At 40.2% G+C, this 15440-nt stretch overlaps 1 protein-coding gene across 2 annotated transcripts in view; it reads left to right on the forward strand.

Moving 5' to 3' along the window:
- Window positions 1–14330, forward strand: part of KCNJ6 (potassium inwardly rectifying channel subfamily J member 6) — a 162052-nt gene extending 147722 nt beyond the window's left edge. For both annotated transcript variants that reach the window (XM_068688191.1, XM_068688200.1), the window contains one exon: window positions 12205–14330. In XM_068688191.1, the coding sequence (XP_068544292.1) occupies window positions 12205–12530 (326 nt within the window). In that variant the 3' untranslated portion in view covers window positions 12531–14330. The remainder of the gene's footprint in view (window positions 1–12204) is intronic.
- Window positions 14331–15440: the final 1110 nt, after the last annotated feature.

Genomic DNA, 15440 nt, shown 5'->3' on the forward strand with positions numbered 1-15440 from the left:
AAGTCTCATCCTATGAACTGGGAAAAAAAAAAAAAAAAAAGAGTCAAAATGCACTTGTTATTCAGTGGGAGGATTTTAACAGCGCAGATGATTTTCTTTGCATAACAGCTAGAAGGCCTGCAAAAGTTCATCAAAAATCTGGGCTACATTAACTTTGGGATTGGCTGATACTTTTGTTACGATAACGATAACAACAGCTGATTCAATAAACGTAATTTAAATTTTAATTAGAGATCGTCATTATGGCAGATGAATTTTTAAGCTCAATGTGTTTAACAGTTTCCCTTTAAAGGATTTTCATAAAGAATTCAACCAGACTCTCTAAATAATAGCACAAACAAAAAGTGTGGATGCTTAAACTCTCTCCTATAATGAAAATGAAAGTACTTAACTCTACTACCTAAAACTATCATTAGAAACTCTAAGAAAATTAACCCAAATATTCATCCTCCTCCTTTTCCTCCTCTTTTTAGTCTTCCTCCTTCTCCTCCTCCTCATCCCAGAGCAGACACGTTAGCTTTGGGCCATGTAGAGTGTGGGGGGCCTTCAGAGAGGACCTCAGCCTTGAGGCCCTTTGGGTCTTACAGTGAAGAAAGTAAAACTATTTTTCAAAGTCTCTAAGCAAAATTTCTCCACATACCAGGGGCTTCACTACCAACAGGTCACAGGCAGGATAATAGAGCTAGAGGCAGGTCCATGCAAAAGCCACCAGAGAGAAGAGAGGAGGAGGTGTTGGCTGAATGAAGTAAGCACAGGTTCAGGGACCAGTGAGGGGCTTGCTTGGTTGCTTGTTTAAAAAAATATATAAATAAATACAGTTTTGCTGTTATTAGCCAGAGCTGGACTAATCCAATTCTCACATACCCCCTTTTCCATCCCCTTTTCATAGGCTGATGTGTGATAAAGGCTGGCCTTCTCAAACAGCAGATATGACAGTATCAGCAATACTGTCAGGATTTAGAGCTTTCTTCTGAATACCACTGAGCAGCTCTGAATCTACACAAGTCCTCTTGGGACTCTTTCCAGTGAAATATAAGTCAAAATTATCATCTCTGAAACTAAGATATTTTTAGAAAACCGATTTCTTCAAGTTGTCTCTCCTAAAAGCAAGTACCACCTACCCATGTTTAGCTTGTTTTCCAGCCCACCTAAAAGGATGCAGTGTTATAAAACCACCAGCTAACCCTACCAACAAATTGTATTGCTTACCAAAAATTCCAAGAGATTTTGGATAGAGCATCAGCCTTTTTTATTATTATTTTTAATGATGCTTTTCCAAACATCACATCACACCAGCATCTGCCTGGCAGAAGCAAGTGCTTTACCCCAAACTCTCTTTCATCTCCTCCTCCTATTTCACAACAGCTAAACCAGGCTTTAGCAATGCCATTAACCACAAACAGCCACCGGAATACTTTGTGGGTGATTCACAGATTTTGTTGTCAAAAAGCTAGTGATCTTCCTTATTTCCTAAATTTTACAGCATACTAAGCTGCATGTTCACACTGTTTTGTCTTTAATCTTGGGTTCACAAACATTTTCACAGTAAAATGTGACATTTTTTATAAAAAGCTATGTCAGTAAACTTATTGCAGAGCAAACCTTAATTATTCTGTTCTTTTTTTTAAGTAGCATTTTAAGAAGAGAAACAAAAGCCATCCAAATGTGCAGACTCAATTTATGCATTTAAGATGTCTACACAGCAAGAGGTGAAAAAGATCACACATGTATTTTAATGAAATTTTTATCTCACAGTCATGGCAGCACAAGTGTGCAGCAGGTACATGCCATTATAGAAAATGTTGGTTATATTACAAGCGTCATTCTGACGAAAGCTGTGGTTTTGTTTTTTTTTTTTTTTTCCCAGACATCCCTTGGCATCATGGTGATGTGGGATTTCACCAATGCCTAGACAAGTCTTGGTCTATTGGCAGTCACTGTTACTATTGTGTGTTTAATGCATGTTCCTCGAGGGAGATATGTATGCTATGCATTATGTAGCATAGAGCCAATATAGCTGTCATTTATGTTTTCCTGCAGTAGATGGACTCTGTGCATATGTCTTAAAGGATGCCATCTTAGAATAGCTCTTTCATAATCAATGCTTTTCTCCTTTTATGAGGCCAATTACTTTTAGAGTTTATATTCTCAGCATTTAAGCAGGCAGCCTGTAGAGCATCCAGCTCTGCCTTATGCCACACATAGGCACTGCCCCAGGGACAGTTGCTACAGGTGTGTCTGAGCTATTGCATCTTGCAGTGTTAGCCTGAACGTGTTGGAGAAGAAACAGATCCTGACAAATTTCACAGAAAAGCTAGAGTTTTCAACAAGTCATGGGGTTTAATCAAACTATGAATTTTGAAGTATTAGAGGGTGCATTTTTCTTTCCTTCATTTCCTACCTGGGATTCATATCTGTTCCATTCCCACCTTCTGCCTCCCCAACAAGGGATGGAGAGAGAGGAATAAGCTGCTGAGGTGCTGATCTCATTCAATTTTGGGGTCCATGCAGAGCTGTGAATAACAGGAGCTGTTCTACTGCTTTCTTCCCCAAGATGAACAATGCTCCTTCTTCACTCTTCTGTCATCCAAAACCAGTTTTTCCTATGGCTCTCCAGCCCATCTTGAGGTGAGAGAAAGGGCAGGGGACTCAGAGACCCTGGAGGACAAGTGAATCCCTTTAGCCTCTCCCAGCCTGAGGTCAGGTCATGGGAAGCCAGATGTGGCACAGCATCTCAGCTGGGCAGCCACATCTGCTCCTCTCCTGTCTCTTGTCTGAGATGCTTTTCCCCAGCAGCTCTGAATATAGTGACTAGATTGACCATAAAATAGACCAAGCCCAAAGTGCTTTCAAATACCGAGGTAACCAAATTGGAATATTTGTCTGAACTGTTTATTTTCTGAGGTTCTCTGGTATGAGAATTAAAGATGTTGCTTCAGCCTATGGAAAAGAAATAGGAAGGCAAGAGGAACTCATGCAAAGGCAGTGATTCTTGCTGCATCTGTTATTGAAGCAACCTAGAAAGGCAGCTGGCTAGGCTGGAAACCATAAACAGAGTTATTAGACTAAGTGAACCCCCAGGGGTCTTCCCCACACCCCCTGCTACCTAGGATCCTCTGCCCTGATGGGTCAGGTTGCACCACTTCACAAACAGCCTTGCCAGGATGGAAGCAGCAGCAGGTGGCTCAGCTGGAGCCTGCTGCCTTCACTGCCCGCTCCCTCCTGTTTTGTCAGGAAATTGCAAAGCAAGCTGCCTGCGCACCGTGGTGGAAGAGACAGTCCCATCTGCAGGCCAGAATTCAAGAGGAAGCCCACAGATCAATGGTAATGCATTCTTAAAAGGTCAGGACAGATCTTCTGTTTCATCAGCACTTCGCATTTTGCAAGCAGTCACCGAAGATATAGCTATGCACTGCAGCTTCTTACAAACTTGATTCTCTTATATCCTTCTCCTGCAGATATCTCTTAGGAGAACTAAGCACACTCATGAGATGATGTCTGAAACACCATTGAAACTATCAATGTATCCCAACACTCAAACACAGAGTAGGGTACAAAATCCTAATTCTTCTTGTTCCAGCTCCACCTAACCAAGTCCCCTGTTCCCAAGGACTCTGAGAGCCAACTTTGCAAAGCGCTTATCCCTCTGGTCAGACTCTGCATTGTTTGATATATTGAATTTCACAGATTTAGTCGGCAGAAAAATGCAATCATCATCCATTTGAAGAGGCGCAGCTGAAAAAATGATTAAAATTCATACGCATCAGGCAGCTTGATTTGCTGGGCATGGCCTGAATATAAGGCTAAATGAAGGTTAAATATTGGCTGACTAGTAATTGTACTGTCTCTTTGAGAAGCTGTTTATTGAGAATGTATATGGCACTGTAGCTAAAAGTGGCAGCACATTTGAAGATTGAATCAGATAAGCTTTTCTGCTTTCTGCGTGTACCATTTCTCAGACTAACCTACATGCAGTCACGAGGCAAGAAATTAGACACAAAATATCCAGTGAAGGACATTTCATGTACTCAGTGATCCTTGTGGGTCCCTTTCAAATCAGGTTATTCTATGATTCTATAATTCCTGAAAGGAGAAATAATAACTGAATAAGTTAGACATTCCTAACCCATCATTTTCCCATTGGAAATTATCATTTCACTGACACTGAAATCTCCCCTGGGGATAAAAACAATGTGCTTTTTTAGTTTTTGAAAAAGACTAAAATATGATTGTCTTATTCTAGTTCAGATTATACTAATACATCAAAAAAGCCAGAATGAAAACAGAATGCTTTGTCTGACCCAAGATGGACTTTATGTAGAATATAATTCAATATTAACTCCATTTTTCATACTTCTTTTTTGGTTTCAGTTTGTTTAGGAAAAAAAAAATAGACTTTGAATGTCAGGAAGTCCCACTGAATTGTAATTACGATTTGTCATCTGCTTAATTTCCTACACATATTCACCTCTTGTGCAAACATTACCTACTAACATATCCTTTCTCCCATGGGGATGTGATTTGACTGCCACCCGCACCAGTCGGGCCAGCTCACTCCAGGGAGACTTGCAGTTTCTGATGTAGAGTTTGTCCATGGTCTCAACTCCAGCTGTGAGATTTAGACAAAAGCTACCAAAAAGATCTGTGATCATAATTCACATATAGAATTAGATAAAGGTATAAAAATGTAAATAGGAAGATCAGCCTCTTATTCTGATTAAATAAGAAATATGAAAATAGAACTACCATATTACTCAAATAAATTAGAGAAGAAAAAAAAATAAGCACTAGTTTATTAAAAATGGGATGAGGGGGAGAAAATAAATAAATAATAAAGAATAAAGTTAATCCCTTATATTTCTGTAGGAAAAAATAATCTCTTCTTCCTCCCCTCCTCTCCCACTCACACACATGCTCACACACAGTGAGCCAGCAGTGGCCATGCTGCAATGTAGCTGGGAGGTGGAGAAGACAAGCACACCATCCCTAACCCACAACACAAGGATGTCACAAATTCCCGGGCCTGCTGAAGCAAAGATGCATTGAAAGACTCTCAGGCACCTGTCTGGTTTTTATTACTTCCAAGAGCATTAGGCATCGCTCAGAACTAGATAAGTATCCAATTCCCAGGTGTGTTCTGAATCAAGTTACCAGACCCACTGGGAATTTCCCATTGCTAGCTCTGAATGAAAGGCTATGTATATTTTTTTAACTCAAATAAAATTATATTAAAAAAAAAATGTTTCTTGTCAAAAGTAAACATATACAAAAAGGAAAGGGAAAATGTCTTATCAGAGCACAAGAGCATGCTATCTGCAACATTTTCTGGTAATGACATGTGATGGTTTCAGGCTTTAGAAAAAGTAATGAATTCAAGATACAAGACAAGTTTTTTCTCTTTTTCTTTTTAGATTGATAAAAGAGAACAAATTGACTAACAAAATATTTCTGACAATAGCTTGGTGGCACTATGGAAATTTTATTTTAAACCTATGTCTTTTTTTCAGGCAATTATTTTCACACCAGGGAGAATTCTTTAGTACAAATTAGACAGTGGTAGTCTAGATGAGAAGGATAATATATCGCAAACACATCTACTACATTTAAATCTTCTCAGCACATCCCTTGAGGCAGACAAATAAAACAGACCTGGCAGAGCTAAGTAATTTACCAAAGCCCACACAGTACATCTGCAAGAGAACCGAGATATAAATCTGATGTTCTTGACTCCTAGCCTTTTGCTTGTTTTTAATAGCACATATTGATCTTTCATTGTCCTTAATGTCTAAAAATAGCAGACTCACAAATCAAATCTTGCACAAAATACATTTGAGACTGAAAGGTCATCCAAGCAGAGACCATCTCTCTGTACATACTGCTTGGTGGTACTTAATGAATAGAGGAGCAATGCTCAGAGGTAAACCCAGAAATCACTGTAGCTTTTGTGTGTGCCATACCAGAGTTTAAGAGGTAAGGTGCATGTTCATCTAATTACCTCCGTATTAGTTCTATCATCACAGTGTTTAAGTTAAATTCCCCTGTCTTCACCTGTGCCTCAAGTAAGGTGCAAATTTGGCTTTAATGCTACAGATCAGCACCCACCTTATTTTCATAACTCCTACAGCAAAATAGTTGCATCATGAGCACTGGTATAGAGGCTGTAGGGGTAGAGAATTCCTTATGTTTGGTTTTGGTTTTAAAAGGTTCTTATTGTACAAATGAAATTTTGGACAAAGATTGAAATCTCTACAGTGATACCTTAGAAGAGTATATTATGAATAAAGACAGGGTGAAAGTAGCATAATAGGAATATTACACATGCACCTGGATGTCTCAGCTCTCAGCTGGAGACCCCACACCAAATTTTATAGCCCTGTAGATGTGCAAAACTCCCCTTGCCCCAGAAATATGGACACCGTATTTTTCTGTGAACACTCCTGTCTTCCACTGCTGAGATCTTACTCCAAGCTGAACAGTGAAGCAACCTTCCTAAGAGAAGACTGAAAGCAGGTGGTTCTTATGGGCTAGCTGGTTCGGTCTTGTGCAACAGAAAGTCTGTCTCAGAGGATATCCACAGTAAATGGAACCTCAAAATCCTCTTGACATCATGGCCATCAGCCAAAATCATGGAGTCAGGAATAGCCTGCAATACTTGCCCCCCTCATTTCAATTCATCACATAGCTCTTAATTCCTTTTTTATCATAGGATTGAAATTTTAAAATAAAAATCTCTGTTGTCATAGACTGCCCCAAGTAAAACAAAAGCTGAGTGGGTCTGTCCTTACGCACAACCTGCAATAGGCTGACTCAGAGCTGCAAATCACTGTGTTTCAGCCCAAATACATATTTGACTCCATGATTTTTTTTCCCCTAACTTTCTTTTAGTGTTTTCTTTTTGAAGTCTCCCATCAGAAAGTGAAATAATACATGGTAAGGGTATGTGACACAACATATTATTGTGTGAGCTAACAGAGAAACCTTAAATTGTATGTGACACAACATATTATTGTGTAAGCTAACAGAGAAACCTTAAATTAAGTGTGCTGTGAAGAAGTGCATCAAGTCACTCTGGGTCACCATACCAAGCCCTTATACCACTGTCAGACAGTGGCAAGCATAAGCCTAAATAGTAGTAGACAGCATGAACAATCTGTAACCTCAAAATAACTGTACTGGGCTACTTTTCAAAAGTGATGAATGTGGAGGTGTCATCAACTTTGTTATTAATTCTAATCAGTCAAAGGTGGGGTTGTAACCCTACCCTCATATCAGCAATGACTGGAGGGGATTATTTTGTCATTTTCATAGACCGCACTGTACAAATATTAAGCACATCAAAAGCCTTTCACTCTAGCTGCAAGAAAAATTGCTGATGGGGTGCAGAGACCCTGTGGGAGAGAGTCACCTTAGCTCATGCTCCTAGGCTCTCTGGAGAGAAACACCCCACATGTATCAGGAGCCAGAGCACAGTCCCAACTTCTTGTCAAAGCAGTCTGAACATAGTGTCACAGATGTGACCAAGTCCTCTACAGCCTAACCTGTGGGCAAATAGCATCCCCACCCCAGCACAAATACCTTGCGGCAGGAGCCCAACTCTATGTCAACTTTAAAGCAGACAGAAATTTAGCAGGCTGACTTTGGCTCACAAGCCAGTCTTCACAGTGCTGCTCAAGTCTTGTTGATTCTTACCTGTTGAACAGGAATAATAACCATGTAGAGAATAAACAAGATTTGTAGGTACATTGGTTGTATAGTAATGGGATTATCCAAAATAGTAGCTAATGGCTGATTTCAGATACATGGAACTACTCCCAGCACTGTCAGCAGGACCTTTTTGTTCCCATTCAAAAGCAAAACTATAAAAATGCTGCAATATTACCTTACCTGATTTTTTTTTTCATTTATTTATTTAAAAAAAAAAAAAAAGTCTCCTTCACCAAAACCCGTAATTTATTTTGCTTCCCATGTTGTAACAAGGACCAAAATTCAGCTTGTGACTCTCTCTGCATAGTGCCAACCCTGGAAGGGGGATAAGAAAGCAATAGAAATGGTATCCACAACAGTGCCATTTAGGAAGACTTTTATGACCCTGGCTACAGCCTATCAAGCTGTAACTGCGTATTAAGTATAATTAGGAAAAGAAAAAAAAGGAAAGAAGAAGAAAGAGGAGGAGAAGAAGAAGAAGAAGAAGAAGAAGAAGAAGAAGAAGAAGAAGAAGAAGAAGAAGAAGAAGAAGAAGAAGAAGAAGAAGAAGAAGAAGAAGAAGAAGGACAAGAACAAGAACAAGAACAAGAACAAGAACAAGAACAAGAACAAGAACAAGAACAAGAACAAGAACAAGAAGAACAAGAAGAAAAAGAACAAGAAGAAGAAGGAAAGTAATATAGCTATTAATTTTACTTCATAGGTAACTTGCCCAACAATCAATTTCTTAGGCAGTGCTCACTCGTGATTCCCTAGCCTGTGCAAACATAAAACAAACAGACCAAAACTGCTATTAATTTAAGGTTAAGACCTAAGTGAAATCTGCAATGTATAGGGGCTGATTACCACTCATTCAAAATGCTTTGAGTTTAGAGGAGTGAGACAGCAGCCAAGGGGAATCATCAGAGGTCTCACCAGCTCACAGCGTGTTGAAAGTCCAGCATGCAGTGAGATGAACAGGTGTCAGATAAAGCCCACAGCAGTGCAACCTAATCCTCCCTCTGCCTTTCCCCTGCACCAGGGAGCAGGGACAGATGGAGCAGGAAGCTGTGGAGCTGCCTCACAAGGGTTTACAGGGGCTGGCAGCTGCCCCACACAGCCAGGATTGTCCTTCAGTCACCACCAGCCACCCTGATTTCACTGGACACCCATCAGCCATGGCAACTTAGCAGGGCCTGAGCATCCATCCTCAAGGTCTTCACTGGACTGCGAGGCTCCTGTTTAAATAGATCACTCTAGTTATAGCTTTAATTAATTTTAAATGAATTATTTTGGTCTCACAATTTTCCTGTTTATTTTGAAGAAGTCCAATTAGTGCTGAACTAAGAAGCTCAACAGGCTCCCTAGCTCTCATCTGCCCTGAAGGGATCCAATTAAAGTGAGACACTAGTCAAAATGTCAAACCACAGCTATTTTTAAAGCCATTTTACAACAGATCTATAGCTACATATAAACAACATGTATACTGAATAAATCAGGCAATACTTGTAAACCTAAAGCCTAAAACTCCCTCACTCAAGATGCAGCTTATTCCATTAACCAAGAACATGTTCAGAACTTACAGCAAGTAATGAAAGACAATTAAAACCACGGTGTATAATAAAATGTGTGCAAATTAGACAATAGTGTATGATAAAGGTGTAAATGCAGAAAAGGTAGGAAGAAAAGGAACAAGCAAGGTAAACCCATGCAACGCAGACTTGCAGAAATCTCTCTGTTCTGCTTTCAGATCCATAGAGGATCACTGGCAATCACTTCAAGGGCCTCTGCAAGCATGGGACATTTTAATCTGGAATCCTTTTGATCCACTTACAGACTTTTTCTGTATCAGCTATCACAAATATTTAGAAAGCATTATAAGGCCTTTCTCATACACACAGCCCTCACTAGATATAGTCTTTTTCTTGATTTCAATGTACTTATTTAAAAAATCCTAACTCTCATTCTAGGTCTGAAATTATTTTGTCTGTCAGTGGAAAATGAACAGGTATTAAATCATTGTAGAATGGGAGACTAAATTAAAAACAGAGATCGGTCAGAATTTCAGATTAGGGTTAGTTTTTAATGAGCTGTAACTCAAGCCTAATTCAATTAATCTTCTTGACTTCTGCAGAAAATTACCCTCCTCTTTTCCAATGGTCAAATGAATTTTTCCTAACTGCAGCAGGAACTGTGGGTATTTGGTCAGAGCACAGGAAGGCAACACTGTTTCAAAGGCACTTCAATATTTTTTAATTTAATCTCATCACCTTTTTAATGAAGACTCTAGATTTCCTGCTCACTTCAAAGTTAAATTTCTCCAGCAAATAGATTAGAGACATGTGAGTGTTAGGAGTGACACGCTCCTTCAGGACAACCCATCCAGGGGTCACTGGTCTCAGCTAGCCACCATGAATCAGCAAAGAACAGGTAGGAAGCCAGTCCAGAGTGGTGTCTGAGATAACAAGGAAGACATCAAGACCACCCCTGGCTGCTTCTGGCCCTCTCTGCCTCCAGTTCAGTGATGCCACCATCTCTGGGGCAGGGAGGTCCTATGAAATACTACACCTGCTCTTCTGGCTCTGCCAGAGCTCTGCAAAAGAAATAGCCCTTTCAGAAGGTGCTGCATTTCCAGTGCATTTGTCTCTTGCATATTGCTGCTGAGTTCCTCCATCATTTGGCATGGAAGATCTCCTTTAGACTAAAAAAATTGCACAGGAAATCTCAGAAAGGATGATTTTGTCATTTGATTTCCAGTATTCTTCCTTCCTTCACACCTGTGAAATGAACAGTAAAATGGTAAGATCTTTACATTTCTGTTTGTGCATTATGTGAGAAGTGAAATGTAAACATGACCTGCACTGCAATACCAAAAAATATAATAATGATAAAAATTAAAATAAAATAAAAAATGAAGGTCCGAGTAGTTCAGTAAGGGAAAAAGAAAGAGAAATTAAGATTAGTAAACACAGTAGAAGTATGTTCACTTTTCTGCCTGGTTCTAACAGGTAGAAAAAGTGCATCAGTCTTCATGCTAAAGCTTCCCTTGACAGCCACCACTCCTCAGTGTCTGATGTGTGGCAATAACTGGAAATTACTACTGGAGAAGCATGGTAACTCAGTGTGGTAACAGCTGGCAAGTGGCTTTCTAAACATAGCATTATAAATGTAAAAGGCAGAGTACCAAGAACACCCTGAATTACCTGAGTTTGAAGAGAAGATTCAATAGAATGAAAGCAGAATCATCTAGAGTAGTTATCACAGTCCTGAAAAATATCAGAAACTAAACTATCCATGTTTGCTCTACCTGAAACTCTATGTGTGACTTCACTGGGGAGAGAAATGATGTGTATTTCTATGGACTGCCATTTGTGCCCCCAGAATGAAAGATTTTTTTTTATTGCTTTTGATTACCTTCTAAATAACTAATGTGTGGCAGACTTGTTCAGAGGATATATATTGGTATTTATTATTTGATGTATACTGTTTAGCTGAGGTTTGATTAGTAACGTAGTTAATAATGTGCAAATAATTAAAGGAAAACCATCACATCTTGTCTATGTAAACTCAATTTGTTGAGAACATTCTTTTGCCTTATAAATGCCTTTTTGCTGATATTTTTCCTGATCTGCTGAGTTATCCCTTCTGCCTCTGAGCAATAAGATTTTATTTTCTGCCTGAGATGGGATGGGTTCTCCAAGCCACAGCTCCGCAACACAACCAGGATTTTCTTCAGCCAGAGGACACCCTGAATTAGACTTTGAACTTGGGATGGCTGCCTATCTCCATATCTCTTAACATGATATGTTATCTTACAGATTTATTTCTCTACAGCAGCTCACAGAGTGAGGTCCAGCAGAGCTGTGAAAGGAAGGTAACAAAGCTCGCAGTTAGTCCCAGTCATCTGAATTCAACACCACAGACCATGATAGTGTTCCCCAGGTGTTTTGCTGATGTTTGTGCATTGGCCACCAATCCAAACCTCAAACGTGACTAAAAGATATCTCCAGCCCCTGGGGGAGCCAAGTCAACCTGTGGATTACAGGCTCAGGAGTTAGCTCCAACAGAGAAAAAGCTTTTACCAGAGTTTCTCAGTTAGCCTAGGCAAGTGCTGAATGTGGCGATGTAGGTTTGTTACAAAAATCACCTGCCAGGGATCAAAAGGATGTCACAAAGCAAGTCACGCACATTCGCAACAAGCAATCTTAGACTCAGCAGCAGGCAAGTAACTCACTGATGAAATACAGAAAGAAGAGCTGCATTTAATGAAGAAATGTTAAGACTTTGCTCACAGACTCAATGCATGTTATTATATATGTACTTGAGAAGGAAAAGGCATCAAATAGGTTACACACCATAAAATTGCTTTCTAAACTCAACCTCATATGAGGTCAAGCCTATTATCTTGCTGGTATGTGTTTTTTTACATACTCTTCTCTGCCTATTTGAAAAAAAAAAAAAAAAAAGGATTTGGGAAAGCAGAGGGTCCTTATTAAAGCACTTCTTCCTTCTCTGTTACAGGAATGACATGCCAAGCTCGAAGTTCATACATTACGAGTGAGATCCTGTGGGGTTATCGTTTCACCCCTGTCCTCACTCTGGAGGATGGATTTTATGAAGTTGACTACAATAGTTTTCATGAAACATATGAGACCAACACACCAGTTTACAGTGCCAAAGAGCTGGCAGAGATGGCCAGCCGAGCAGAACTGCCCCTGACTTGGTCTGTTTCCAGCAAGCTGGACCAGCATGCTGAGCTGGAAACTGAAGAGGAAGAGAAAAATCAAGAAGACCAAAATGAAAGAAACGGTGATGTGGCAAACCTAGAGAACGAGTCCAAACTGTAGAACCACCAGAGGTGTAAGAACCACACGACCTTCTTTATCTTCTCCCTTTTTGTTCCCCTTTTCTTTCTCCCACACACTTTTATTTTCTTCCTTGTCATTCTTAATTCTGGGAAAATAAATATTTGAGATGTGAAATATCTACCTGCCCAATTTAAACTCAAGAGATTCACAGACTAAGCAAAGGCATAGGTTAAAGCTGCAATACCCATTACTTCCAGTGGAATCTCCATCCCCACCCTGCTAACAACCGACGGTTTCCTCTGCACCTCACCGAGTTCAGACCTCCAGGTTTACTAAAACTGACCAAAAAAAGCCACCGGCATATGATCAAGGTATATAAAAAGGAAAGGCTAATTGATGTTCATCAAAGCAATGGGCCTTGACTCCATTTTTTTTATATATATTTCAGGACAGTTTTGTAAACTGGTCAGCAAGCCTTTATGAAATGGGCCTTGCAGCTTTAAGAGGAAGGTGAGCAGAGGGCTCTGCAACCCAACACGATACTGTACATATGCCTTATGTAATTAATTTCTCTTTACATTTAGTAATAAACAACGCATGTACAAAAGTACTGTAGTAAAGATCTTCTAAATAATGTACATAGTTGTGTAATTAATGTAGGTTTAGAAAACGAGTTCTAGAAATATCGGGATGCAAAAACAAACTACCCATGAAATAAGCACTTCTCTTCTAACATTTGGAGTCTCATACTGATTTCTCCCCTTATATCTATGGCTCTTTTAGTGCATGACATCTTCAGTGTACCAGACTGGCAGCTATTTAGAGTACCTCACTGTTTCCCAAACAGGTCATTTTTCTGACTCTAAAAAGCCATAAGTCTGGGAGAGGGCAGGGTAGAAAAATTGTAACATAATTACTGATATACTGTGAAAATGTTTACAAATAAGGCAAACCATTCCTGGGTATTTTCTTGGCAGTTCAATCTAAATTTAGACTGTGGCAAACAAGAATTTCCTGCATACTCCTAGTCTAGCAAGCATGTTCCATGCAGAGGTATTAGCCTTTATGTGCAATATCCAGGGAAACATCTTTCTCCCCACCCAAACCATGGGATTTAAATGGAGCAAGTTGCTGCATGAGCAGCACAGGCCATTGAAAACCAAGTGTGGTCCTGTAGTGAGCAGATCATAACCACCTAGCTGGAAAACAGCTGAATTTCAGCTGAAGCCATAATGGAAGAAATTCTCTTGCCAACAGCATCGGTGCTTTTTCAGTCCCAAAACAAGTCACAAAACACATGCCATCCCTGGGTAACAGGTTTCAACAGGGCTTCTCAGCAAAACACATAGATCCTGCCACCCATGTTCAGAAGCAGGGGTCCCTAGATTAGCTCCTTGGCTGCTGTAAACCACTGTAAATCCTGTACATCCTGGCTTAACAACTTTAACATTACCAGTTGCATAGCTCACGCCACAACACCTGCACCAGCAGGGGAGCTGATCCAAACAGCCCTCTGCTCATGGACACGCTGTGTGATGGATGCTGCTCCCACAGCACAGCAGTGCCCAGCACCAAGGACTCTGCCCAGCATGTGTTAAATGTTGCCTCTTCAATGCAGGTTGTGATGCTTTTGGTGGGCTTTTGCTCTGGCCCATCCACAACAACATTCCTGTCAGTGAAGGAAAGGAAGCTGCAGCCTTAATTTGCTTGGTTTTGGTTTGTTTGTGTTGTTTTCTTTTAATACCTGCCCACTGCAGAACAGAGAAATATATTGAAAGGAGTCTGAAGCATTTTAGTACAGAAACATTTACATTAAAATGGGAAGAAAAAAAAAAAAAACTCAGGAGAATCTCAGTGGGCAGGTAGAAATTTTGCACTGTGATATAGCTTTCACTCCAAGTCCATACATATTCTCTGTTTTTTGCTGAAACAACTGCCCCTTGCCAATTTTCACCTAGTGTGGCTAATCCACAAGGTTTTGCAGGTCCTCCAGCTGTGCTTAATACCAAGGCAGGAAGAGCAGGGTGTGGGAGAAAGGTTTGCCACCAGGGATGGGCAGGTCAGGCTGGATGGGAAGTCTTTTGTTTCATCTCTGAGCATCTTTCCTGAAAGGCTTTCACAGAGCAGCGTGATTTAAGTAATGGTTCAGAATATGGATTTTTTTGTTGTTGTTCCCTCCAGTTGGGATGGCTGATTTTGTCAACCAGGTAAAGGTAATTTATGCTGAAGTTTTCTGAGATACAGCTCCTTTTGCCATAGACCTCTTAAAGCTTGGTCTTCTGCCCTGGTACCAGAACCAGCCCAACACTCCCACTGACACATCACAGCCCATCTGTAAGGCCACCCACGAGGGGCACCCAGCACTTTTAAGGCAAGGTCACTCCAAAGCTCTGCTGGAAGACAGAAGCCTTACAGCAGAAGACCCAGGGGTAACACGTGGGTAGGGAAGAGCCTGTGTCAGTCTGCAGTCCTAGCAAAAGGTGCATGAGCTGAAGGCAAACCATTCCTCTGAGGATAAACCTGCTTTTTGCTCTTGGAATTTACTGGGCCACTCTATAATTCATTGCTGCAGTTTAAGAAAAGTTTATGTTGATTAGAACAGCAGCTCAGGGCCCTAACAGAACCTTTTTTTGTGTCCTCAAACACAAAAAAATAGACTTTACGCCACTGGGGCATGCGCATGTGTAAGCTATATTTTTGTGAATAGGGCACTTAAAGCTTAAGGTGTGTGTTTGTCTCTTTCTCTTTCTCTCCCCCTGTATTTTATTGTCTTTGGTATTCATGTAGTATGGACTGTAAAGTTTATGAAATCTCATTTTTGTAACATAAGCTTAAAAAAAATAGAAGCCTCCAAAGCTTTCAATGGGGAAGCTTCACGTAAACTTTGTACTAGAATGTCCCTATCAAACACCTCTATTTTTCTACAATGATTGATTAAGCAGTTTAACA

This window comes from Anas acuta, chromosome 1 (assembly GCF_963932015.1).
Source record: "Anas acuta chromosome 1, bAnaAcu1.1, whole genome shotgun sequence".
NCBI lineage: Eukaryota > Metazoa > Chordata > Aves > Anseriformes > Anatidae > Anas > Anas acuta.